Source organism: Bombus terrestris, chromosome 4, assembly GCF_910591885.1.
Source record: "Bombus terrestris chromosome 4, iyBomTerr1.2, whole genome shotgun sequence".
NCBI classification, from domain to species: domain Eukaryota; kingdom Metazoa; phylum Arthropoda; class Insecta; order Hymenoptera; family Apidae; genus Bombus; species Bombus terrestris.
In genome coordinates this window covers 13,730,407-13,754,206 of record NC_063272.1, presented here as the reverse complement: position 1 = coordinate 13,754,206, position 23,800 = coordinate 13,730,407, and the positions used below count along the sequence as shown (strand labels likewise).

General features: G+C 38.7%; 1 protein-coding gene across 7 annotated transcripts in view; it reads left to right on the top strand.

Annotated features, from left to right (window-relative positions):
* LOC100646221 (glutamate receptor ionotropic, kainate 2) overlaps positions 1-23,800 on the top strand; it is a 113,601-nt gene that overhangs the window by 52,142 nt on the left and 37,659 nt on the right. For all 7 annotated transcript variants that reach the window (XM_048404807.1, XM_048404805.1, XM_012307929.3 and 4 more), the window contains exons 5-8: positions 8,146-8,321; positions 8,864-8,917; positions 9,010-9,174; positions 21,014-21,166. In XM_048404807.1, coding sequence (XP_048260764.1) covers positions 8,146-8,321; positions 8,864-8,917; positions 9,010-9,174; positions 21,014-21,166 — 548 coding nt within the window. The remainder of the gene's footprint in view (positions 1-8,145; positions 8,322-8,863; positions 8,918-9,009; positions 9,175-21,013; positions 21,167-23,800) is intronic.

Sequence of the window (23,800 nt, the reverse complement as noted above, 5' to 3'; positions counted from 1 at the left end):
TGACGACTACGAGTGAAGACACTCTGATGAGCGACGACTAAGAGGAACAACTAGCACCTGAGGATGGCGATTGGCAACTAATTACTTATTTCTAAGAGGTAACCAATTTTGCAGTCACCACTTCCAATGGATTTGTAGCGAGGCATACAAAGTAGCTTAGCATTACAGACTACCAAGGATTACTAGATCCGGTACCGAGCATCTGAATGCCAGAAGATCCTTTGGGATATGACGTTATGATACTTTTCTAGCAAGGAAAGGAACAATGACCGACATCTAACAGGATGAATTTTTACCAGGTGCCGCGTGTGAGCAGCAAGCCGGTCTGCTAAGGAAATTTGTTGAATAACAAACTTTTACAGAAAAATGAAGAATTAAATTGAGGAAAGGATGAAGAAAGGAGGGACTAAATTTCTTTTATTTTATTTATGTGCTCTATATTTGTTAATATGTTTAATCGTTAATTTTTGATATTTATAAATAGTCTTTCTCATCCTTGACTTGATTTTGAAGGACTGTAGTTAGTAACATTAATAACATCTCTCAATTAGATGGATAATATTATTATTATCCGATTCTATATAGATTTCTCAGTAACTGATAAGCCAGGTCCAACCTGGATTACGATAGAAGCGCGTAAATTCATCCGCTGTAAGCATCGACTGCATACTCGAGCGTTGGAATATTCCCGTGACAGATTGTTACAACACGTGCGTCACCACCGCATTTCGTGCGCAGTGAAACGTGACTCTTCCCCGGGCGAGATCGAGGACTTCGCTGTCACCGAAGGGGAAATGGCACATTCGTCGTCAGACAGGCCTCCCGTTGCCCATTTCGAATTATAAATACATCAGATTATATGCCGTATAAAACGATGATGTAAATTTCTACATAAACAAACCACGACTCCCTTCCACGAATTTAATCCAAACTTCAGTTTATATCTCAAACGATTCAATCGAGAGACTTTTAAGGAAGCCGAAGTCAGGACACGAAGCGCGGCTAATACGCGCAAAGTTTCTTTAAACACTTTCCTTTCGAAGGCTCCATGGGATTTGCGCGAACTTAACCAGGTGCCGATGAAAACACACCTCGAGCTTAACCATCTCGACTAGCGAGCTTATCTATTTGCGGAGGTGCACGAAAGTTATACGTACAAGCCGATTAGAACACCCCTGTAACCTACAACTCACACTCATCGCCTACCACCACACTCGTCACCAACTCGAGACACAAACCATTCCCTATCCGTTACCAAACTGATTCCCAACAGAGATTTACCGAAGCCCCGGAATTTCTGTGTTTCCTTCACTTTCAAATATAGTCGACGATGTTGCTGCCAGAAAGTAACGAATCCTGGTCCCCCATCGGAATAGAACACGTCCGGATCGTGGCTCAAAGCTACCGACCTGCTGATTCTCTGTTCGTCTTAACTTCCCAATTTTCCGCAGTGAAAGCGGAACTACCGTCAGACGATTCTCTGACGAACTTTAATCCGTTTCTACCAAGGCGATTCCAACTTAACCACTGATAAACTATGCGTGATTTAGTGCTCGAATTTTGCCGAAAGTTACATTCAGTTCAAACTAGATAAAGTGCACGGGTTTTCTTTATCTTGGATAATTTAAATTTTATTCTTTAATGTAGCAGGACTATTAAACGTTAACATTTTTCAATTTCTTTCTTCGCTTTCTGTCCATCAATATCCATTCGCACGCGTGACAACGTGTCGCCATTTTCGTGGAGACAGATTGTTCTAATCCTAATTTTTTAGACTAAGGATTATCGTATACAAATTATATACCTTCCAAACTTAATACAATGTTACGAAATTGAACATTTAATTCCCATTTCCAATCTTTTTCTGCAGAAATGGGAAAAATGGTACTATTCGTCCTCAATTCAATATTTATAATTTAACGACAATTATTGCACACATGAGCTCAATAATTCGAGACGAAGTTCATGAATTCCATGATAAAGATCGCGACAGGTTTACCAGCAAGATTTTCAACGATCCTAATAACGCTTTAACATGACCCCGCCCTTCGTTATTTCGCTGTCAGCGTTAACCCTCGTTACTCAAGCTGCAGGCGGCGTCTTCCATGGAGTTGCAAGAACCGGAAGGGTGGATCCACGTGCTCGTGGGAAATTTCTAGTCCTCGAGATCGTCTGCTACCGGCGTTTAACGCACGTGTTAATTTAACGTCTTTGATCGTTTGCGCCTTATTAGGAAGCCACGTGAACGCGCCTTAAAAAGTTCCCACCCTCGTTTCTAAAGCCCTCCAGGGAATCCTTCGCGAGATTCGTCGCGAAAATTTAGAAACTTAGACGCTGCTTTGCATCGCGGACACATTCTTCGGCACAGCGTAAGTTGCTCGATGGGAATCTGCGTTTAATTCAACTTAAGGGAGCTACTCGCGGGTGAAGTTACACGACAAACGGTGGAAAGCCTTGAATTTCTATTCGTGGGTGAAGTTACACGCTGGAAAGTCTTGAATTTCTATTTGGGAGGTCTCCACGATCGGATTTCGATTTGAATTCTTGAATCCACAGCACCTTCTTTTTTCTTCTAAACCCTCCACTTTCTCACTCACTTTCGCGGTTTTCCTTCGTGCAACGCGACAGGAGATTACCCGTAGCTCTGGTCGCCGGAAAAAAAGACGAAAAAAGAGTATATTTAAATCAAAAATACGAGCGCTTTAACAAATAAAAACTACGTAGCCACAAAAGACGCGTTAACGAAGTCAGTAAATCTTTCGATACATACTCAAATTGCACAAAAAGCAGCAAAAGCGCGCCAACAAAGTAAATGAAATAGATAACCAGAAACACTTGTCATCGAATTCTTGTCGTACGCAAAATTTCCTTTCTTGTAACTGTGAACGCTGTATCACAAATGGCAAAATGTTCTTGGATACTTGAACAACGCGCGTGTTTCCACGCACGCTATTCTTATGAGCTAATAACTTGCCCAAAATATGAATTTGTCTTTCTCAGTTCGAAAACTGTTAATCTTCGTATAAAGTTGTTGAGACATTTTTACTCTTCGAAAAGCTCGGTAAGGCAAGATCTCCGTAGCTCGAAGACTCCAACTTTTTCCTTGAAATTCGCATTACCTAGGTTCCACTGTGATATTCAATAAATCATTTCGTTGTTTACCACACTTGATAATTTTTCCACGCAACCAAAAGAAAAGCGACCACTGAGGCTGAGAGACAACGTCAGCTCTCGTTTCCGGTGATTTAGAGTAACAAGTACGTGGCAGACTGGATACATATTTCTCCGATGTCCAAATCCCCTATCTCTCTACCTCGACAGGAGACGAACGTCATTCGCCACTTTTTCTGGCATGTTCCGGGAATCTTCAACGCGCCTGCCAATATCGCGTACGTCTGTCGGTGACGCGAACGTTTCAAAGCGATTTTCGTCTTCCGTGACAAAAATACTCATAGAGTGGTTTCGCGTATGGCTGTATACCTCAAAGAACTGCAGTTTCGAAGTGTCATGGACTGGTTGCTGAAGAATCTTCGAAATTGCGTTTGCCAAAATAAACTCTCGTCGAAGTGGATTTCACGATGTTTCGTGACTTCAATTGTCAGGCTATTGGAAATATTATAAGTCTGTTCGAGTACAAGGAAGGGATAAAAGGCATTCCTTCCGTTGCAGCTTAAAATGCGGCATTGCACCTTTCCATTGTCCAGGATGTTTCCTGAGAAGAGCGAACACAGAGCGTAGAATAAGGAGGATCGGGAGAAAGGATCGAAAGAGGCTATGGGGGCGGTGGCGAGAATTTTCACAATAGATGGTGATAGTCCAGGGCCATGGTTCATCGTTGATTCTCCAGACGCGAGGAAACGGAATCCAGTCTTCAGGATTGAAAGAATTGGATGCTTCCTTGGATATCCTTAGAAAGACTTTATACTATTAGAGATTTCGTATAGACGATTTGCCATCTTGACGGATTATACCGCAGGTCAAAAAATTGCCGCCATTCAAAACTTTCAGCATTCTTTGACCTTGTTAATAAAATTTCAAATCGTAATATGCACAAAGTTGAAAAGGGTTTCCTACGATTCTATTACTGGGAATCCAATGCTGCAGTAGAAGCTGAAAGATGACACGCTGCTCTGCCAGACGATCTCGAATGACTGTGGGAAAATTCAGAATTGCGTCACGTGAGAAGCTACAAAGATTAGGAAAGGGATAAAGAGGCAAAGTGTCGAAAGAAACAGAACGAAGGAGGAGGAAGAGAAAAAGGAGAATTGTTTGAAAGAAGAAGCAGATAGAAGCGGAGAGCGTGTTTGATGGAGCAAAGAGGAAAAGATAAGAAGGAAAGTGCGAAACGGGCTCGAGAGGTGGAGATTTCGCGGATTTACAGCCAGAAGAAAGGATCCTAGGGTGTTTAACGCCATCTTTGTGTCAGACACCGAGATTAAGGAGTCCCGTGACTAGAGACACCGGACCATTCGTTGTCACAACATAACGAAGGATCGCAGGGTACCTCGTTATCTGAGAAAAACGCGGAGCTGAAGACGGGCGCAATAAACCCAGTCATTATCGTAAAGGACGACAAAATGTCTTCTAGGAAATATGTAAATATCAGTGTATGTAACGAGAGCTTTAACAATGTATTTAGTGGAAAGCTCGTCAGAGCGGGGTCGGATTTATGGCATGTCGTTCTAAGGTGTGTATTATAATGATTAAGGGTTACGTGATATATCGATGTGTGGGAATCATAAATCACAGAATTCTATTCGATGGATATAAAATAAAATGATATAGAATGGTAAAAACTGAAAATTTGGTAATAGTCAGTTTATGAAATAAAATAACATGATAAAAAATTGTGAAAGGAGAAAATTTCATATTAGTCAGTTTAATTGTTTCAATAATCCCAACGTTGGTAATGAAATAGATAAACTTGAAATTCTCAAAAGCTTCACACACTATCCTTGTTATTTCTCAATTATATAGATCTCACACGCATAATGTTAAGTTCCTGAGGATAAATTCAGCTGCTCAGATTTACGAACACTTGATGCTATTATTGTTGTGAATTTTTTAATCTCCACTGTTTGATCTTCTCCTCTGTCAAATCTAGTATTTATAACCTTAAGAATTATTTTGTAGCAACAGAATCCTACGTCTGCGCGTGCAAAATGAGTTCATACTTAGTTGCCAAATCATGTGCCAATTTTGCGTAGCCCGTATGATCTACAGATCAATTACCGATATTAATTGCTACGTACATCCAAATTTCCTCGTGCATTCTCCTAAATCGACCCTCATTCCTTACCAATACTCCGGCGTAAACATTCACATTCACTCGTGATCCGCGTGAATTCTCACTATTGCATTCTCATCTATCACAAAAATGTCGGAAATCGTGGACATTAATTTCTTTCTATTAGCGAACAACGATAAAGTAACAGGATGTCACGGGCCATTAATCATCGTGATCGATCCGCTTGTTTCGATAAAATATGTAAACCGAAAAGACGCGAACAATTCAATTCCTCCGGAATACCAGCCGTTCCCGATCGAGGTGGAAAAAATGAATGACTTCCTTCCTCGCACCGTGCCGGCGCAATATTTCATCCGACAGCGGTTATCGGCATTCGAGGCACGACCGTAAGTGCTTGTCATTAAAGTAAGTAAATGCCGATATAATAATTTGTTTCGTGTCTCGAGCGGTCTTGAACGCCCCAAGAGAAATCATCCACTACCTTGAAGCGATGTTCTCCTTTTTCTTCTCGCGTTTTTACCCCTTCAAATCAGCCATGTAGTTGGAACAGTTTGCTCAAGTCTGAACTTCTCATTTGGTCGCAGGCGAAGATTTATAAACAGTCTCTCCCTTTTGATTTTTCCCTTTTATTCTAAGACCAACTGTAGACTTCTAGCAATCATAAAATACTTTGCCCATGAAGAAAAAAGGAAGATTCGATGATTTATGTTGTTATTGTCGCCACGTACTCCAGTCATTTGAATTTCAACACGAAGAACTTTCGAAGCGCGTCGAGAGCAGATGCTGTTCGTATTGAATTTGAAACGACGAATTGTGCCAGTTCATTTAACTTGCAGTGGAATTGCTTCACTCGCGTAAAATCCGCTCATTTGTAATATCGAATTGAGTTATCGTATTGCTCTCCGTTTACCACGAAAGAATTAATTCTTCTCTTTGTCTTATTAGCGATCCGTAATGAGAGAAAATTATCCAGCCGTTCGTCGAAGTATTCAAAAAAAGTTTCCTATAAAAAATGTAATTTCAATTAAAAACCAGGATAAAAAAAATTCCAACTCATTAGCTCGAGAATATATTGTACTTCCATTTTTACGTCGCTACCCTAACGATGTACCTTCCTTAACGATGGAGAAGCAAACAATCTCCACCACCAAAGGAAACTCAATGCTTACAAATACCGAGCTAACGCTAGACCAACTTGTTTGCAATATCAGCGACAATTAAATTCCATTTCTTGCTGAGGGATTAGTTAGCCTGTCTACGGATTTGCCCGCGTTAATTAACGGGTCTGCAACAGGAAAATCTGGCGAATTCTCCGCGAGCGAAATCGCGAGTGAAAAATCTATTCGTCCTGTTTGCTGCGATGAATCACTCGTTTAATTTGATCGAACAATGAAATATTAACCCTTTTCAATTTCACTCTATTTCACTCGATTTTGTTTCCAATTTTAATACATAAAACATGTTCCTGTGTATTATACCTCAATTAAATAGAAATGTGTCAACGTGGATAGATTATTGTTTAAAAAAATATTAAGCCGCATTCAAATTTGGCACAGCTTTTGAAAATATATAGCTTATCGACAGTTTGGACCAGAGTGTTCCATATGAATTCGTAATTTTTCGGAGAGATTCTGTGGATTCTGCAACGGTACATTTTTAGTAATCTGAATTTTTGCAAAGTACATAGGTAAAAGTGAATTATCTATATTTTCATATGTTTTTCATTTTTATTTATTTGTAATTTTACCGTCGATGATTTCAGTATTAAATCCTAGCCGTACTGTTAAATAATTCCATGACGATATGCGATACAATGGTCGTTGATTATTAATATACATCTATAAACCAACAAAATATTTCAATGTTACATTTTGGAATAATCGGCAGCAATGATCGAATTCGTGAAAGTTTGTTGATTCTCGTTGTTCGAAGGACTTGATCGACCTAAGAGAATGGACGAAACGTGAGTCCACCAGACGGGGAATCCCGGACGTTCAAGTTCCGAGTGGAAACTTGAAAGGGAACGAACTCGAACCTCGGAAGACCCGCAAGTCGAGATGATACCTTGATTACTCAGGCGGTGGGAAGTATTGATTTCATCGGGCGACGCGATTCACGGGTTTCCGACCCATTAAACGGCCACTCTAATAATATCTAAGAAGATACGCGAAGGAGCTACATATTTCGGCAGTCTCGCAATTATTGAAACAATCGGGGTCACTCGTATACGAGAATATTTTCTTGAGAAGTTGCGCCAAATTCTTGGTACATATCTACTGTAGCAATTATCGACTTTAACTCAGCACCGTCGAGCTATTTCGATCGAAAGAAAATTAAGAATTGAAGGTTTTCGAGGAAAAGTAGCGCGAGTTTAATTTGAATAAACTTTCGGAAATATTAACTAGAAACTGCGGATAAAATATTAGGTTGTCCGAAAAGTTTCTTTCGCTTTATAAGGGAATAATAGACGCATAATTTTTTTGTTTTATATTAGTTCAATGAATTATACACGAACATAATAATAGAAATAAAACGAAATGGATGATACCTCAATAAAAACCTACATTCAATAAAATAATATAAAACAGAAATTGTTGTTCATATATCATCACCTTATGAAACGAAAGAAACTTTTCGGACAACCTAATATAAATTGTACTGTAATAGAGAAATCTGTGTGCATCTGATAATCAACTAGTTGCAACAAGCCAGTTATTCTAAAAATTTAGTAAGAAAATTTTCACACATTTGATAACATTTGCCATCGCGTGATTATCAAAGCTCGTAAAATTGATGATCGTTGACGCGAGAACACAGTTACAAGAAGCGCGAGCAGTTTCGAGTTGATTGGTTCTGACTCTAATCGATGTGACAAGTAAATTAATCGCGTGTTTCAGGACTGGTGAAGCTACGAGAACTCGTCAGGTCGCCGAAGTCTCGAGAGATCGAGGTTAACCTCAGGCAGGCCGACCCGGATTCCTACAGGCAGGTTCTCTCCGAGATGAAAAGCAAGGAAATACGGAATCTCATCGTAGATACCAGGCCGGAGCATATGCATCATTTTCTACGAATGGTAAATACATATTCCTGTATCGATTTCCTGTGCCCGTGGCTTCGATAATCCCAATGCGTCCCCAATGTAAATATCTTGCAGGCATTCCGATCTTTCTCCGCGTTTGCTTTTATGCGATATTGATTTCGCAACACCGTCCCTTTTTCTTTTCTTTTGACATCTAAACCATGTAACGCAACATTCGCTGTCCTGTACGTCAAGTGATTTTTCAGAAATTGAAAATGGTATAAATCCTACTAGAAATTGAATTTCATTTCTATATCTTTACGGAAAAATTGCTCTTAGTTGCGTGGTATTTCCTTCTGCGGCGTAAAGTATAATTTAGAAACAAGTTAAGCGTCGTAATCCACTGAATTATTTAATTTTAAGAGAGGTCATGGTCACAACTTTTTATGATATGTGAACTTGCATTCTACCAGTAAATTATAACAATACGTAAATTAATAATCGCTCAGTAAATATCAATTCAAATCGAATCAATAATCGATCAAACAATAAATCATCGCCATGGAAAATAAATCGATGCACGTGTCTACTTTCAGATCTTGCAGCTGCAAATGAACGACTACAAGTACCACTATCTCTTCACAACTTTCGTAAGTACACTCAGCTTCGAAGAAGAGACAGATAGCCCCGAGGCGGGTCTTCTAAACGGTTCGGAAACGCGATCTATCCGTCCCTGTTCCAGGATATCGAGACCTTCGACCTCGAGGACTTCAAGTACAATTTCGTCAATATCACTGCCTTCCGTCTGGTCGACGCGGAGGATGTCGGTGTGCGGGGCATCTTGAGGGACATGGAACGATACCAACCGTCCGGGAATACGATCCTCAACAAATCGAGAGTTATACAGGTAAAAGTTCCATGTGACCCGAAACCCAACCATGCCAAATATCTGTGTCTGCGTTCTCAGGATGTTTGCGCGATCTGTTATCGCACCGCTCTTCGATATTCGCTTCGTGCACATGCGACGGATTGATTTTTATCCGGCTACGTGACTGTTTGCTCCGTTAAATGGATGTGCCAAGTCAATAGTCACGATTGCACGATGTTGGAAGGCTTCTAAAGGGATTCGAAATTCTTTTCGGAATTATAAAGAACGATAATATAGATGGATACTTTGGATAAGATGGTAATTTCGATAAACGATTAATTTATCAGCAGTTCTGACGTTGACGAAAATTAGAATCATTGCGGTTACGCCAAATACTCACGCTGCAGTATCAACTTTTACAATCAGTGTCAGAAGCTTTTGAATAAAAATGTAAAAATTGCTTTCGGTTTCTATTATAAGTTTCCAATTTCTTTTTCTCTTTTTACAAAGGACTATCCTCAAATCTCCACCGATCAATAATCGATCGTTCTGTTAATATTCTGATAATCTGAAGCTCTACTGAATTGACTCGCAATTTTTCGGGACAAAGGCAAAGTTCACCGAATCAAAAATTACGAGGACAAGTTACTTTGGACAATTTATAGTAATCGCGGAAAATCCCGCTTCTGTCCACCGTCGTGATACTTTATTGATCGCAAAGTACGTAGCGACGCAAAAACGAGACCGATGAGAAAGATAGAAGGACAGAAACTGGAAAACACGTATCGACTGTTGGATGTAAAACAATACGAAGAGAAAAACTCCATAGAAAGTAGCCTGTTCGATGCCACAGCGGACGTTTCGCACGCTAGTAAAATAATTTGAAAGCGATCGTTGCCTGACAAAGCGAGTCAAACAAGTTCGTTAAGCTTTAATAAAGAGCTATGGAAATAGTTCATGTTAAACTGGCACGCTCAATCAAATCTCGTTGACGATGTGACGTTTTGGAAGGCTGCAAAATAGTGACGTCTGTACTCGGAACACGCGGATCTTCCTACTTTTCCTCGATTTGCATTCAGATTAGTGTGTCTGGCTTGGCATCAGTTAACTGTCCTGTCACCTCTCGTAACGAAACGAAATTTCGAAACGCCTCTGTTGTCGCGTCTCTGGGGACTTCTGTCCCCTTTTTTTCATTTGGGAACAGAGAACCTAATGCATAGAAGCAATAGAAAAATATGAAATTTGGTAAAGAGAAACTTGTTCTACAAACTTACTCCAACTTATTTGAATGCTACCTGTTCGTCATTGTCTTTCTTCTCGATTGAGGATTCAAAAGTCCCTAAATTGATATTAAAGCTAACGTCTGTATCACAAATATATCTTATCTGGTTTAAAAAATTTCTTAAATTCAATATTCCAAATTTTATTGCCGCATGTCGTACATCGTCTCCCTTATCAATTACTCGAAGTTGTGTTACACTTGAGTTTTGATCTCATTTTAAAAACTTGATGAAATTCCACAAGAATTCTTTACCTTAATAACGTGAAGCTGCGGTGCTGAAAATGCAAACGTCTGTCAGGGCTCAGCAGGGCATACTGTATACAGGGGCCATCTGGTTCACATTCTCTTATTATTCTAGCCGACACAGTTCGTCAAGATAATCAAATTTTCTACGTTTTGTTTGTCCGAAACACCGCGCCCTTTTGTGGCCACTGTATTTCATGCAAACAAAATCTACGAATTCATAAAAAAAGCGACGAAGAAAAATTGGTACAAACAAGATCATACGTCTGCAATAATGTCAAAAATTTCTAGAAGTAACCTGGCCATTTTATTCTATATGTAACAAAAAGGATAAACTCGGGCATTGTTAGTGATTTCTTCGGAGAACGAATAAACTTAAAACTAGTCCCAAATCTTAATTAACCAACCAACTAATTAATAAATAGGTTTAGATAGTATATATAATCCTGGTGGCTTTATTTATGTTACTGCAGATGTTTCAATATTTCCAGGGTTTCCTTAAAAGGTTTCCTTTCCGGGAATGCAACCCTTCGGCTTGACTGTTATTCGAGCCATTTTCGAACACTGTTTTATATAGTCACTATAAACCACATATGTGTGTAGCTTCTGCTTTAATTGATCTACAGTGGCTTGTAGAAATATTCGAACATTTACCATACAAAATTTGTACATATATCTACAACATATTTATACCATATTATGTTATATTATATTATGTTACATTATTATATATCAGTATCAATGTAGCCGTCATAGTTGATTTTCATTATAGCGCTAATAAAATTTAAATATGTTATTCTATCTACACTGTAATGAATCGACACGAAAAACGCGATATTTCTACATAGAATAGCTGGGCATAGGCTGGTTTGGTAAATAGATTTTTCCAGGCCCGTCAGACGTAACTACTTTTATAAAACACAGCGCCAAGGAAAACGAGACGGAGTTGGAGGAATAGCTGTCACAAAAGAAACCGCATTTCTCGCCGAGTCGGGCAACTTAATTCGCTGGCTTTTAAAGTCGACGGTCGCTTAAAGTGCCCTCGAACGACTCGTTTGAATCGACAATTGCGTCCAGAAGAAATGTGTCTAGTAGAAAAGGAAGAAAAGAAAAGGAGAAAGAGAACAGGAGGGGGAAAATTGAATTAATACCGAAGATTTTCCTTCGAAGGTACGAAACAACGTCCGGAAATTCGAGAGAAGAAAAAGGGAAATAGATATGTCTGAAGGTTTAATCGAATGATGGTTGCAGGCGAAACGAGATTATGGTCTCTGTTCGATCCGCTATCTTTTGTACGGTGACAGATTCGTTCCGCTAGTCCGTGTTTTATTTCGAGGAAAATGGTGAATGAGGTATATGCAGAGAAACGAGGAAATACTTTGTGGAAAAGGGCGGGTAGATTAATGATTCACCTTAATGGCGACGTAAAGAAAGAGTTTTCTAATAATAGCGCGATGGCTGAACTTTTGTTACAGCTTGACTTTTGCACGATGGTAGAATATATAGCGCTGCATAGAAAATGAACTTTTTTTTTTTAATTCTAATTCTTCACGATATCAAAAGCGCCAATCTGTCCCAATTGCAGAAACAACAATTTCGAATTCTGTCGTTTTGGATAGATTTAACAAGTCAAAAGAAAATGTTATAATCATTATGGACGCAATTTGACCTACATATACTTTCTCTTTAACGAAACAATTTTGGAAGAGATACAAATTAATAAAAATTATTTATTAAAACATATTTTCATCGATTAATCAACTATAAAAAGGAAAAAAGAAGCTCAATAAATACACGTTTGTAAAGTGACGTACGCGTGTTTCCCCATTGATAAAGATTCCGCAATACTGGGCATTTGAATAAAAATACCTAGGTTTTTCCATTGGTATAAAACGTAAAAATATCGAGCCACCGTTATACAGTGGCAAATAGAGAAAAGTCCTGCTCTCATCGTATCACGGACGTGACCCAAATTGAAATATTACTGTTTCGTTCGTATTGTATAAAAATTCCCTTGCTGTGTTTGTTTTTCGCGTTAAAAAGAATCAACAGCGATCTTTAATTTTGCTCCACGGATTTAAACAAACGATTTTCCTATCGTACTGTGGAGGGGGCGAGATTGAATTTGCAAATCGACAAGAGAACCGTAAATTTCAATTAGATCCCAGGCAAGTACGAACGAAGAGAGCAAGTTCGTTAACCGAAGAGGGCAAGTTTTTGCATAGCGCGCGGCCAAAGTTACAGACGATACGAAAGGGGGCAAAGAAACAGTGACTGCTGGCTATTATTAGTTTTACCCAATTAGTGAAATGAGCGCAGCAGTCGGCCGTCACGTGATTAAGCTCGTACGGCTTCCTTTCGCTTTTCAGCGAGATTATCCTCGGCACAAAGACAGCGAACGAAGAAAGAAATCGCATCTCAAGGTTCGTCCATGTGCCTGTTTCAGCCCCGATCAACTAAGCGATTAGAAGCTTCGGCCATGGCTCATCTCGCTGATTAAATGAACGCGACCATTTGCAATGAAATCCCATAACGTCTCCTTTTCGGTAATTTTCATCGAAATTATTTCGCCCAAAAAGCACTCTAATTGCAGGGCGCTCGTTCTCGCTTTCAGAAACTTTATTGTTTCAAAAGCTTCTTGCTGCGAGCAAAGTAGCGTGCCTCCCTTTCTAAACCGAACTCCAGAACAAAGGAAATTGTACGTACGGTAGTTAAATACTTTTCGTTTAAATTAACCGTTGTTCTTAACGATAGACGTCTTTTGTCGTTTCTTAAACTGATGCTGTTCTTTGTACTTTTCGTACGAGGTATCTCAGTTTAGACGTGATATCGAATGTTGAGTAGGTAGGCTCGTAATCGTTAGATATAGAATGAAATTGTAAAATTATAAGAATTTATTTCTATGATTTTCCAATAATTCACAGAGAACTCTCCTGCTTCTCTGTGACACTCTTAAAGAAATTACACACATCGTACATTCTTGTCACGTGCAGGTAGATCTCCTCATGTAGCATGCATGTCAAATCTCCACGTGTATTCTTCGAACACATCTGCACCCTCTGCTACAGACCTATACTAGCATAAAAATTCTCTCGATCCTCGATCATTCGTCTGTCATACGAATGCTTACTTTTACAATACGCGTATTTCCAAAAATAATGTCCATCTATACATAGTATCTGTATAACCCTATATAACGAATTTACAAGAACAGTCCTATCCTACATAATCTCAGTTCTCCTCCCTGTCACTTATCTTCAGTCACCTTACGATTTTCCGAATTGTCAGGCTGAAATTACCTCGGACAGCCGTTGTTTCCAGACTTCCCACGGGTACGATGTCACAACCGTAAAATCTACTGTCTGCTTCCACCAAGGTTACTCGTGTCCTTTCTCGATACGATTCTCCTTCGGTTGCTCGAAGCTTCAGTTCACCCTTTTATCTTCCTCGATTTTCCTCTTATTTCTCACCGTTAAACGATCGAGTTAGCCAACAAAAAGTTCTAAAGAAAAAAAAAAACACAGCCACAATCAGCCTTAGTTGAAAGTGCCATGAAAAGAAGGGAAAGAGTGAGTTGAAAGAAGGTCGAAGCTTTTGAAGATGCATTGTGAGCTAACCACCTTGCCAAAGGGCACAAGCTGGCTCGAAATAAGGCTGTACACCTGTTAGACCGATCTTCTTGTGAAGAAAGTATAGGACGAACAAACGAGGCTCGTCTGGAAAAATAAACGCGTACCTATACGTGTGTGTCTGCGGGTCTCTTTTTCGACGAGAGCTTGTTACACGGTGGACGGACCTTGCATACTGATCTAGTTCCTTTTATAGTGTAGAGTATCAGTCTCGTAGTAATCAAGGTGGCTGGGTCTCGTTGCCGATTGAAGGTATCGAGCGAACGAATTGAATTTTAACGCGTTGCATTGGGCGGTCTATTTTTTAAATTTGTTAGAGATCGGCAGCTCTTTGGAATTTGCTTTCGCAATCAGCGCTATTATTTTCCAAAGACACGGATTTAGCAATTTCATGTGACTTTGCGAATTTGTCCGAATCTTTTAACCTGTTAATGATCAAGCAGCGAAATAATACTTAAAAATTACGTGAACGTATATAAATAAATCTGTGCTAAACAGAAATAAGCGATCGAAGTACTATAAATAATTCGCTGTGTTCAAAATTTCTAAAATTGTAGAATGTAGATGAAAAAAAAAATAGCAACGAAAAGAATATTAATAAGAATATTAAATCTTTGGGATTTAAAAAACTGATTGCAAAAGAATGCAATAAAATGTTTAACGTAACGTTGAATTTTGATAAGCTAATGAGAGAAGCTTGTCCCTTTGTCGAAAATAATCCAAGAGAAATAGTATTTTTTCCACTCGTTTTACCTGTTATGTCCCAGCCATCCAATGAATCACCGAATGCAGCTCGCGAGGCGGGATAACCTGGGCTTTTACCGCCATAAATCAGACTATCTCGTGCTCGAAGAGTTTTATTATTTCATCCGGTAACCGGCCTTGCGATGACGAGATTCCGCCGTTGGCATGGCAGTTGACTTTCCTTTCTCGTTCAGCTGCTACCCTAGCAGCTGTGAATCTGACGCGCATCCTAAAGACCGCTTATTAGATTTTTAATTTCACGCTATTGTAACTAGATCTTCTACGGCCCTACCGTGACATTTCCGACTTGTCTGAAACATTCCACGCGATCTTTCGCAAATTCTTCTACCTACCTCGTATCTATCGATCGTTAGAACGAATACCGTTCCTCTTTGTAACGATCGATACTGTTTCTCCTCCTCGTTTTCCTATTTGCATTTCCCACATGGATGCGTTCCAATAAATGCGAATCGTCAATTAATACATGACAATGCAGTTGACATAATTTATTTAATTGGAAACGAATGCACAGCCAGTGCAAATGCTTGTTCTTCCTCGATAATAAAATATACAATTGCAGGCGAAAGACAGTGTAAGATTCATAGTTTTGTAAATATGATAACTACACATTTCTTACTGTGTCGATAAAAGTCATCTCTATTATGTCCACATATTCGTGATTTAATTCTTTTTGTCAATTACAACTCCTTTTTCTAAAACCGTCACGTTCTTATACTGTTTATCCTTCAAAATTTCCTTTTATCACTACTGTACATCATAAAAATCTCATATTACCGCGTCTCTGTTCTTCCGAATATAAAAGACTGTCCTGTCGTGGACGAAAATTTCGTGGTCGACGATTGCTCGAGATTCGCTTTAAATGCTAATGAACAATCTGATCCGCGCCCTCGAAAACAGACTGTCCCGTACAATTGCCCTGGCTCTCCTCGTGATCCAGGTAGGAAAAATGACAGGACCAGCGAATTAATTTCCACCCACGCGACGATTACTCCGATATGAAGGCTGGGACAAGGATTAAGACCTAGCGGAAGTTCTTCGCCCTTCTACACCCTTAACCTAGCAATCTCCATGCTCGAAAGGAACTCGCAAAATTTGCGGTGCGCGACGAATGTTTGCTAACTAACTGACAATCTGTCTAATTTAGAGCGGATAAACCGAGGCGTCGAACTACGATGTTACGAATGTAATATCCGACATAGGAAATATGGAATCGTCTTGAGTGTCGCGCAGACTTTGCTTGGAATAAATTAAGACGATTTGGAGAAAAACAGATTAATCCATATATATCTGTTATCCTATGTAAAGGGTATTTATTTCTTATTTACTTATTTATTTATTTCTTATAAAGAATATTTATTTTTACTATTGGAATAGTGCATAGATAATGTACAACGTTGGACAATAGTGGAACAAAAATTTGGTCAATATATTGAAATGAATAGTAGAAAATGGCATTTTGAAAAATATAAAAGTGGAAACATAAGAGGAAACATGAACAAAATTTGGAGAGTTGTTTAAACATTTTTATGGGAATTATCATAGAATGGAAATAGGAATTAGAGAATTCACATGGTTCCTAACAGAATTTGAACACTAGCTACAAGATTAACGTAACTACAGTTAGTTCGCATTAATTAAGCGCAGTAACGTATATTATACCACGTGTATTATATAGAGCAGACATAAATATAACGAAATTCAAAGCAAAGTTCTCTACCTCTAGATATAATATACTTTATCTACTCTAACAAATACCATAACACCTCTTACCTATTTTAAAACTTCAACTTTTTTATTGGGAATCACAGAGAAACTGAGGAAAGAAAGGAACCTTAAATCCCTCTGTTCAAAAACTGTAAGGAGAAAGAGCTTAATAATCTCCAGATCCTTGAAAATCCTGATCTTACCTCCGCCAAAGAGATTACCTCGACTAATTAAGCTAGCCAGACTAACAATAGATTTCTTTCTCAACTAATTTAATATTTTAAACAACCCTTTTTTCTACTAACAGAAAATTTAGGAAAAAAGATTTGCAAATTTGTATTATTAAAGACAAATGAATGTATTGTTAAATAACAAATTAATGTATAATTCAAGACAAATTATCTAAGTTACTTAGTTAATCTTATTCTGAATGATAATGGAGAAACTCATTTAATGTTTAACAGGGTAGAGGCATCGTAAGTTACTCGCGAGATGTCTCTCAGCCTTGGGATAATTAAAAACACGCTCCAATTAAGCCAAAATAACGAGACAGCGTGCAAACTCTATTCAGCTACGAAATTTCTGATAGCGAAGAGCGAGCTATTTTTCAGCCGTTTGTTTTCCAATGTAGCCGCGAGCAATGGCGAACGATCTTGTTAACAAAATTCTTCACCAGCTTTGACGGCGATCTATCTGCAGATCGATTTTCTATTATAAATCCACGAGCCTCGGAGATTGAGATTGAGTTATTACATTTTTTCACCGTCACAATATTTATCAATTTCGCTTCTGTTTGAAATCATATGTTTCATCTCTTTTATTCTTTAGTTTTTTTTTTTTTTAATGATAAATTCGTTTTAAACGTAACGCAGCATGTTGAATTCTATTCACGTCAAAATATCTGTTTTTATTGCAAAGAAAAATTATCCTAAATCGTTCCAGTTTATTGAAAAAAAGAATTACAATTTTAATCATTTCGCGTGTGTATTTCAAAAACGTTTTGCAACATCTATGTACATTTTCAGGTTTGGTTTCAAATGTTATCAATATAGTCGAATCTCATAGGTGATGGCGCTAATGAAGTTTTAGAATGTTTCCTATAATACGCATAATATATTCATAAAAAGGAAAGTATGTACAAGCGTACGAATGCTTTCGCGAACCACTCTGCTTCTACAATTTTCTCAGAGATCATAATTTAGAATTCTCTCAAAACTTGGTCCCTTGCTTCCTCCACGATATATACGATTTCCTTGTTCGCTTTTATCGAGTGGAAGTTCACTGAGACCGAGAAAATTTCCAGTTGTTTTCATCGGAGGAGCAACGATGATACTGCACAGGAACGCAGTTATCGCTGATTATTTTCCACGATACCAACTTTTCGCCGCGTGATCTTTGCATTTCCATCGAATTTCCCGATAGCTCAGTAGGAACGCGTGCAATAACGCGCGTTGTTCCACGTCATCGCGTTTCACGCTGAAACATCTACGTAACGATGTATTGGTTAACGTGAATCAATGAGCCTGGATACGTCTGCTCGATCGGTCGATTCGCTTATTAATGGGTGGAGGAGAAATGGCCAATAAATATCGGCGAAAATTGCCTCCTGTCCATGGAGAGCCAATACTTTTTCGGATAACTTGTAACGCAGCATTCGATACGTAATTGGAGAAAGGCTAATGTCGGACATTTCGAGAAATTGAACATATTCCTATGTTTGTGTTGTCGAAATATGGTTGATCGATCGAGAAAATGGAAGATTAATTTTTGAGAAGTGGAGAAATTAAAGTATCCGTTCACTTTTCTGTCGATATGATCTGTTGTTGAATTTAAGAAGAATATCGAGGTAATTTCGATACACGTAATCCTTAAACTCGTTTTGTTGATATTACTTAAGACGTCGAAAGGAACTTGCTATAAAACCCCTGATATTTTATTGAAGATACATCATCTTCTCGATTTCATCGCTTCGCTGATTATCGCTTTATCGTTAATTAATAGGGTTCCTTGAGCATTATGACGATAATGAACGAAATATATTACTATGTTCATAAGTAGTCTGACGCTGTAGTACATTTCCGCTACCACGAGATAGGGATTTTAATGGAAAATTAATTAAAATTAGTAATTGTAGAATCAGCAAATTATAAATGAAAATTATCTGTAAGGAACTCGATAATACTATGTATATGCATATTCCTTTCTTTTTTAACGATTTTAGACATCACTGCTCAACATAACATTATAACAGTGTTTGTCTCGGTTTAAAAGATCCTTTAGAAATTAAGCAACCTGAAAATTACCGAGACATTTGTCGCAAACCTGCCTTAACTTCCGAAAACCTGGCAAGTTCACCAAAGACCATGCAACACGGGTCTCATGGTAGCTTTACCCTGGTATTTGCTGTAATCAAACACGTAGTACGCGCATATTTACATGGAAAATTAGCGCCGTGCAAGCAACGAAGGAAATTCCAGTTGATTCGCGTCCAGAGGGATACGAAAATAAGCCGAGCAGGAAATTGATTCGAACTCGATACGCTTTGAACCCTTTGTGTTATGGCGAATTTGTTGCATAAACAACTATTCAAAATTTGTTTGTTAAAAAATAACTTATCGGATTGTGTGAAGGGTTCATTAGCGCGACGTTGTTTTTCTCGTCAAACAAAGTTACGAGGAATGCGGCAAAAATAGAAAATTTCACGCACTGAAACAGAACGAATGCAATCTGATTAATGAACCTTCGGGGCTTGAATGTGCATGAATTCGAAAATATTCTCGTCGAAATAATTAGATCGCCAATTGAAATGGCTTTGTCGTTCGTATCAGTTTCCAATACCTCGAATATTCGACTGTATGCATATTAGTCGTAAAAGTTCAATCATTATTACTTTCAACCATTGTTATTTTCAATACAGTGTCATTACCCCAACGAAGGAACGTGTTTGTTTCTAATTTTATTTTACATCGATTGTTTGATATCGTAGAAAGAAAAACATTCGGCCGATCGGGATACTGGACCGGGATTCGAACCGGGATCTTTCGTTTACCGGCAAGCTGCTTTCCCAATTAGCTACCCGGGTGGTCGATGAATATTTTCTACCACACCCCTAAGCCTCAAACAATTGCCGCCTGACAATGTAACCGCCCTCGGTAACTCATAATGCGCAAAGCATATAAATACCAGTCTAAACTCATCACTGTCAGTCAATTAGATACGTAAATCATAATCTTCTAACGTCGAGGCACATCCTACTTCTAAGAATCGTAAGAAGTAAAATGTTCAACCCATCGGATTGCTAGACCCGAAATCAAACTCAGATCTTCCGCTCGCCGGCAGGGTGTTTTCCTAATTAAGCTACCCAGACCGTCGACGAATGCTTTCTGCTGAACTTCTAAGTCTCAAATGGCTGTCGCCTACGGTTGAGTTAGATTTATCGTAGAAACAAAACTGTAATTTCGTTTATTCGAGTTTAACTATTAAATCTAATATCGTAGCTGTTTAAACGAATCGCTTGTAACAACTTCATGGAGCAATCGATAATGGACAGAGCTCTTGGAAAAGCTGACAAAATCACAAATTAATGGAACTTCGTGCAAACGACAAATACTTCTTTAATTTCGTCAAAGCGAAATAAAATTGAAACGAATATGAAACGCATTTCCAGGTTGGCGCCACGGTGCTAATGTCACGCTGCCGCATCTCTTCTCAACAATTCAAAGTGCTGATAATTTCCATAACAGCGCAAGGCGTGCAGTCTCGTTTATAAAGCTCACTGCCAACAACGTGAAAAATAACCAGAATTAATTCTTCTAAATTAATTACAATCAACTCTATCCGTTCTTTCGCCAAGAAAATGTCTATCACTCTTTTCCTCAGAGATAATACATAATCAAAGATTGTTGTTTCAAGTTGATTGAAACGATCTCCATTTCTATTTCTTTCGCTATAACGCGCAAACTTGAAACTTCATAGAAAAATTCCGGAGAGATAATTCGTTTAACCAGATCCTCGTTTAAGTATCTACAAAAGCTCGCGATGCTTCTACCGCGGCGCACGTTTAATAATTTTCAAAGGCGACTCTCTTTCTTCTGGTGGCTGGTGGAGGTGGCTTACCCAGCTGCATAATTTAAATGATCTGTGGACGGTCGCCAAGCAAAAAAAGAACAGCAGCTTACGAGAATATTTAACGCGGCGGGGAGCATCGCGACGTTCTATGAATGATCTATACTGAGGAAAGACGTGCCTTTTTCAGGCGGAGCCAGCGCTCATGTACGATAGCGTGCAGGTGTTTGCTGTAGGATTAAGAACGCTGGAACAGTCACACGCGCTCAGGCCCGCCAACATCTCCTGCGAAATGGAACACCCCTGGGACGGAGGGTTGTCCCTCATCAACTACATCAACTCGGTGAGTTTTACTACTTTTACACGTGTGCGTGTTCTTTGAAACAGAAAGAAAGGCATGGTAAAGTAATATTTCACACATGTATTTGAAGCTCTACGTTCAAAGTCTATTCCTAAGACAATTAGATTCTCCAAGAATTATTAAATTTCCTGAATTTCTAATGTAACGTAACGTTACATGTATCTAATTATAATGTAAATACGATGCACGCAAGACGTGTTCGTGACGATTAAACTACAGATTTTTAAGCATTTGTCTGAATAAAAACTTATAAAGATGCACGATATAAAAAAAATATTTACAGTAAAATGTTCGTTAAAGTTTTTTAGTTGAGCGAAGCAAGTTTGTTTGAATCGTTGATTATATTTCAAGAAGTATAAATTTATTAAACGTCCGCAATCTAGGCGTGATATTTAATTCCAGTTGCGTTATATCTATGAGATTTCGTTAAATATTTTCCACTTCATATTCGAATAACAGGTTTTAATTGCCACGGTAGCGGTAAAAAAAAGTTCTAGCGTCTAATCGAATAATCTCGCGTCGCGTCGTCTCGCTTCGAGTAAGATGTGTCGCCTGAATGGCTAGGAGATTAACGTGCTAGGACATGCTAGGTATTTCGTATATCTTGAGGAAGTATTTGGACACGAAACGTTCCTCAAAACGGAATTTAATGTTTCATCGCATTAGCGACCCGCGTTATTCGTAAAATGTCTGGCTGAATGGGCGGAATGCTGCTGGAAACGCCATGGGAAGTTCCATGGACGTATTTTGTAAAATGAAAATCGCGAAGAAAAGTTCATTTCTGTCGAGCGCTTGTCCGATCCATTTTCAGCTGTCAACAAGCAGCGAGCGACGTTTGTTACACTCACGAAGAAAGTTAACCGACAATTTACGACGAATTACGGATGCAAAGAGACTGGACTGCTGCCAGGAACAACTGTATTCCGGATAATTGCAAACCCTTACGCGAGGACGAATGGCGGTTTTACAAACTCGCGAGAAATCGAGGCGTGAATGTTTTCAGTTAACGAGAAAACAGCGCGGAACGATTACATTGTGTTGTTATAGTAATATCGTTTCATTACATTTAGCGAATTTCATTATATTCAACGGGTTTCATTGAAGCGTAATTTGTGAAATTTCGATTCCGTTTAATGAAACTTTTTTAAGTTTCTGGACAGTTTCGATATCGAACAGAATTATTAAAATTTGAAACGAATAAAATGAACGGTTATGATGGTTTGCCTAATTGTGACCATATCGTAAGTAACGAAATAATAAGTTAACTCGATCACTTGACTAATAACAGTCTCGACAATTGATTTCATTTAGCCTCTGTTCGTGTACAACAAAAATTGCACACAACTATCGACGTATCGATGAGTATCGACATCGGCTCATGTCGATGATTTACGATCGTGGCCTTTAAAACATCGTCATATACATTCGCCAATATTCGACCGCTTTGTATTCGAGCGTCGACACGTCGGAAGGTTGTTTCTATGAATTTCAATAGGAATTTTATGAACACCAGACACGGATAAATTTTATGAAATATCGAACAGGTTTCCAGTCTGTCAGGCGCATCGGCCACACATCGTTCGAAGGCTTCGCGTGTTTTTGGTTTATTGTAATGAGTAGTATTACATTACATTCTTTGTGAGATAAAACAATTCTCGTTCGTTAATAACGAACTGTTGAAATAGCGTGTACGTATTATGGATAAACATTACGCGTTATATATTACGGCTAGACTACATTATACGTTATCACACAGTATCGTGATACATTGAATTAACGCTTCACGTAACGAATAATTAATAATGAATTTATGAATTAATCATGAATAATGAGATTTTCCCTTACACCTTGAGCAACGTTCCGTAATTTCAACGGGCAGAAAATCAGGTTGGTTCGTAATCTGGACACAATCAGGAGGTTCCACGTTCACCAGTATCCCCTCGAGGAGCACTTATGGTCCGCTATTAATTTAACAGTGAAGTGGCTAAATTCCGATATCGATGGTCGCTTAACAATCTGCGAACATTTGCCAACCTGCCGCTGAATATCTATAAGAAAATATATTACGCTGCATTTTCCTTGATTCGTTAAACGATCGTTCGATTAATTCGATTCGAATTGGAACGTATTTGTTCAAGCGACAAATTTCAAAATTGAAAACGAACAATATACTTGAACTCAGCTTTGAATTCAAATAATTCACCGCTTTAATTTGAACCAGTCTTAATGGGATCGAAATTACAAAGACTTTTAACAAAACTGATCTTAACCACAGTTTGACAGTTTCCTATTTATGAGAAGTACACCGCATAAGGAATTCGTAACGATTTTAAACGCGGTCAGTGTTTACGGTTTTAATGGCCGGTAACGAGCTGGAGCGTTCATAAACGATGCTTTTTTCCGCCATTTGAAAAGCGTCGCGTGATAACGTCAAGCCATAAAACTACTTGGCGCCACTCCAAACGCGTTTATCGCGGGATTAGCTATTCCGCGTTGTTTGTCCGTACGCTTTTCCGAGCATCTTTCGACCAAATTTTGGCACACACCAGGCCTTCCCCTGTTTATACCCATTGGCACCGTGCAGCTGGTTTCTTTTCTCAATTTAGAAATGCGTAC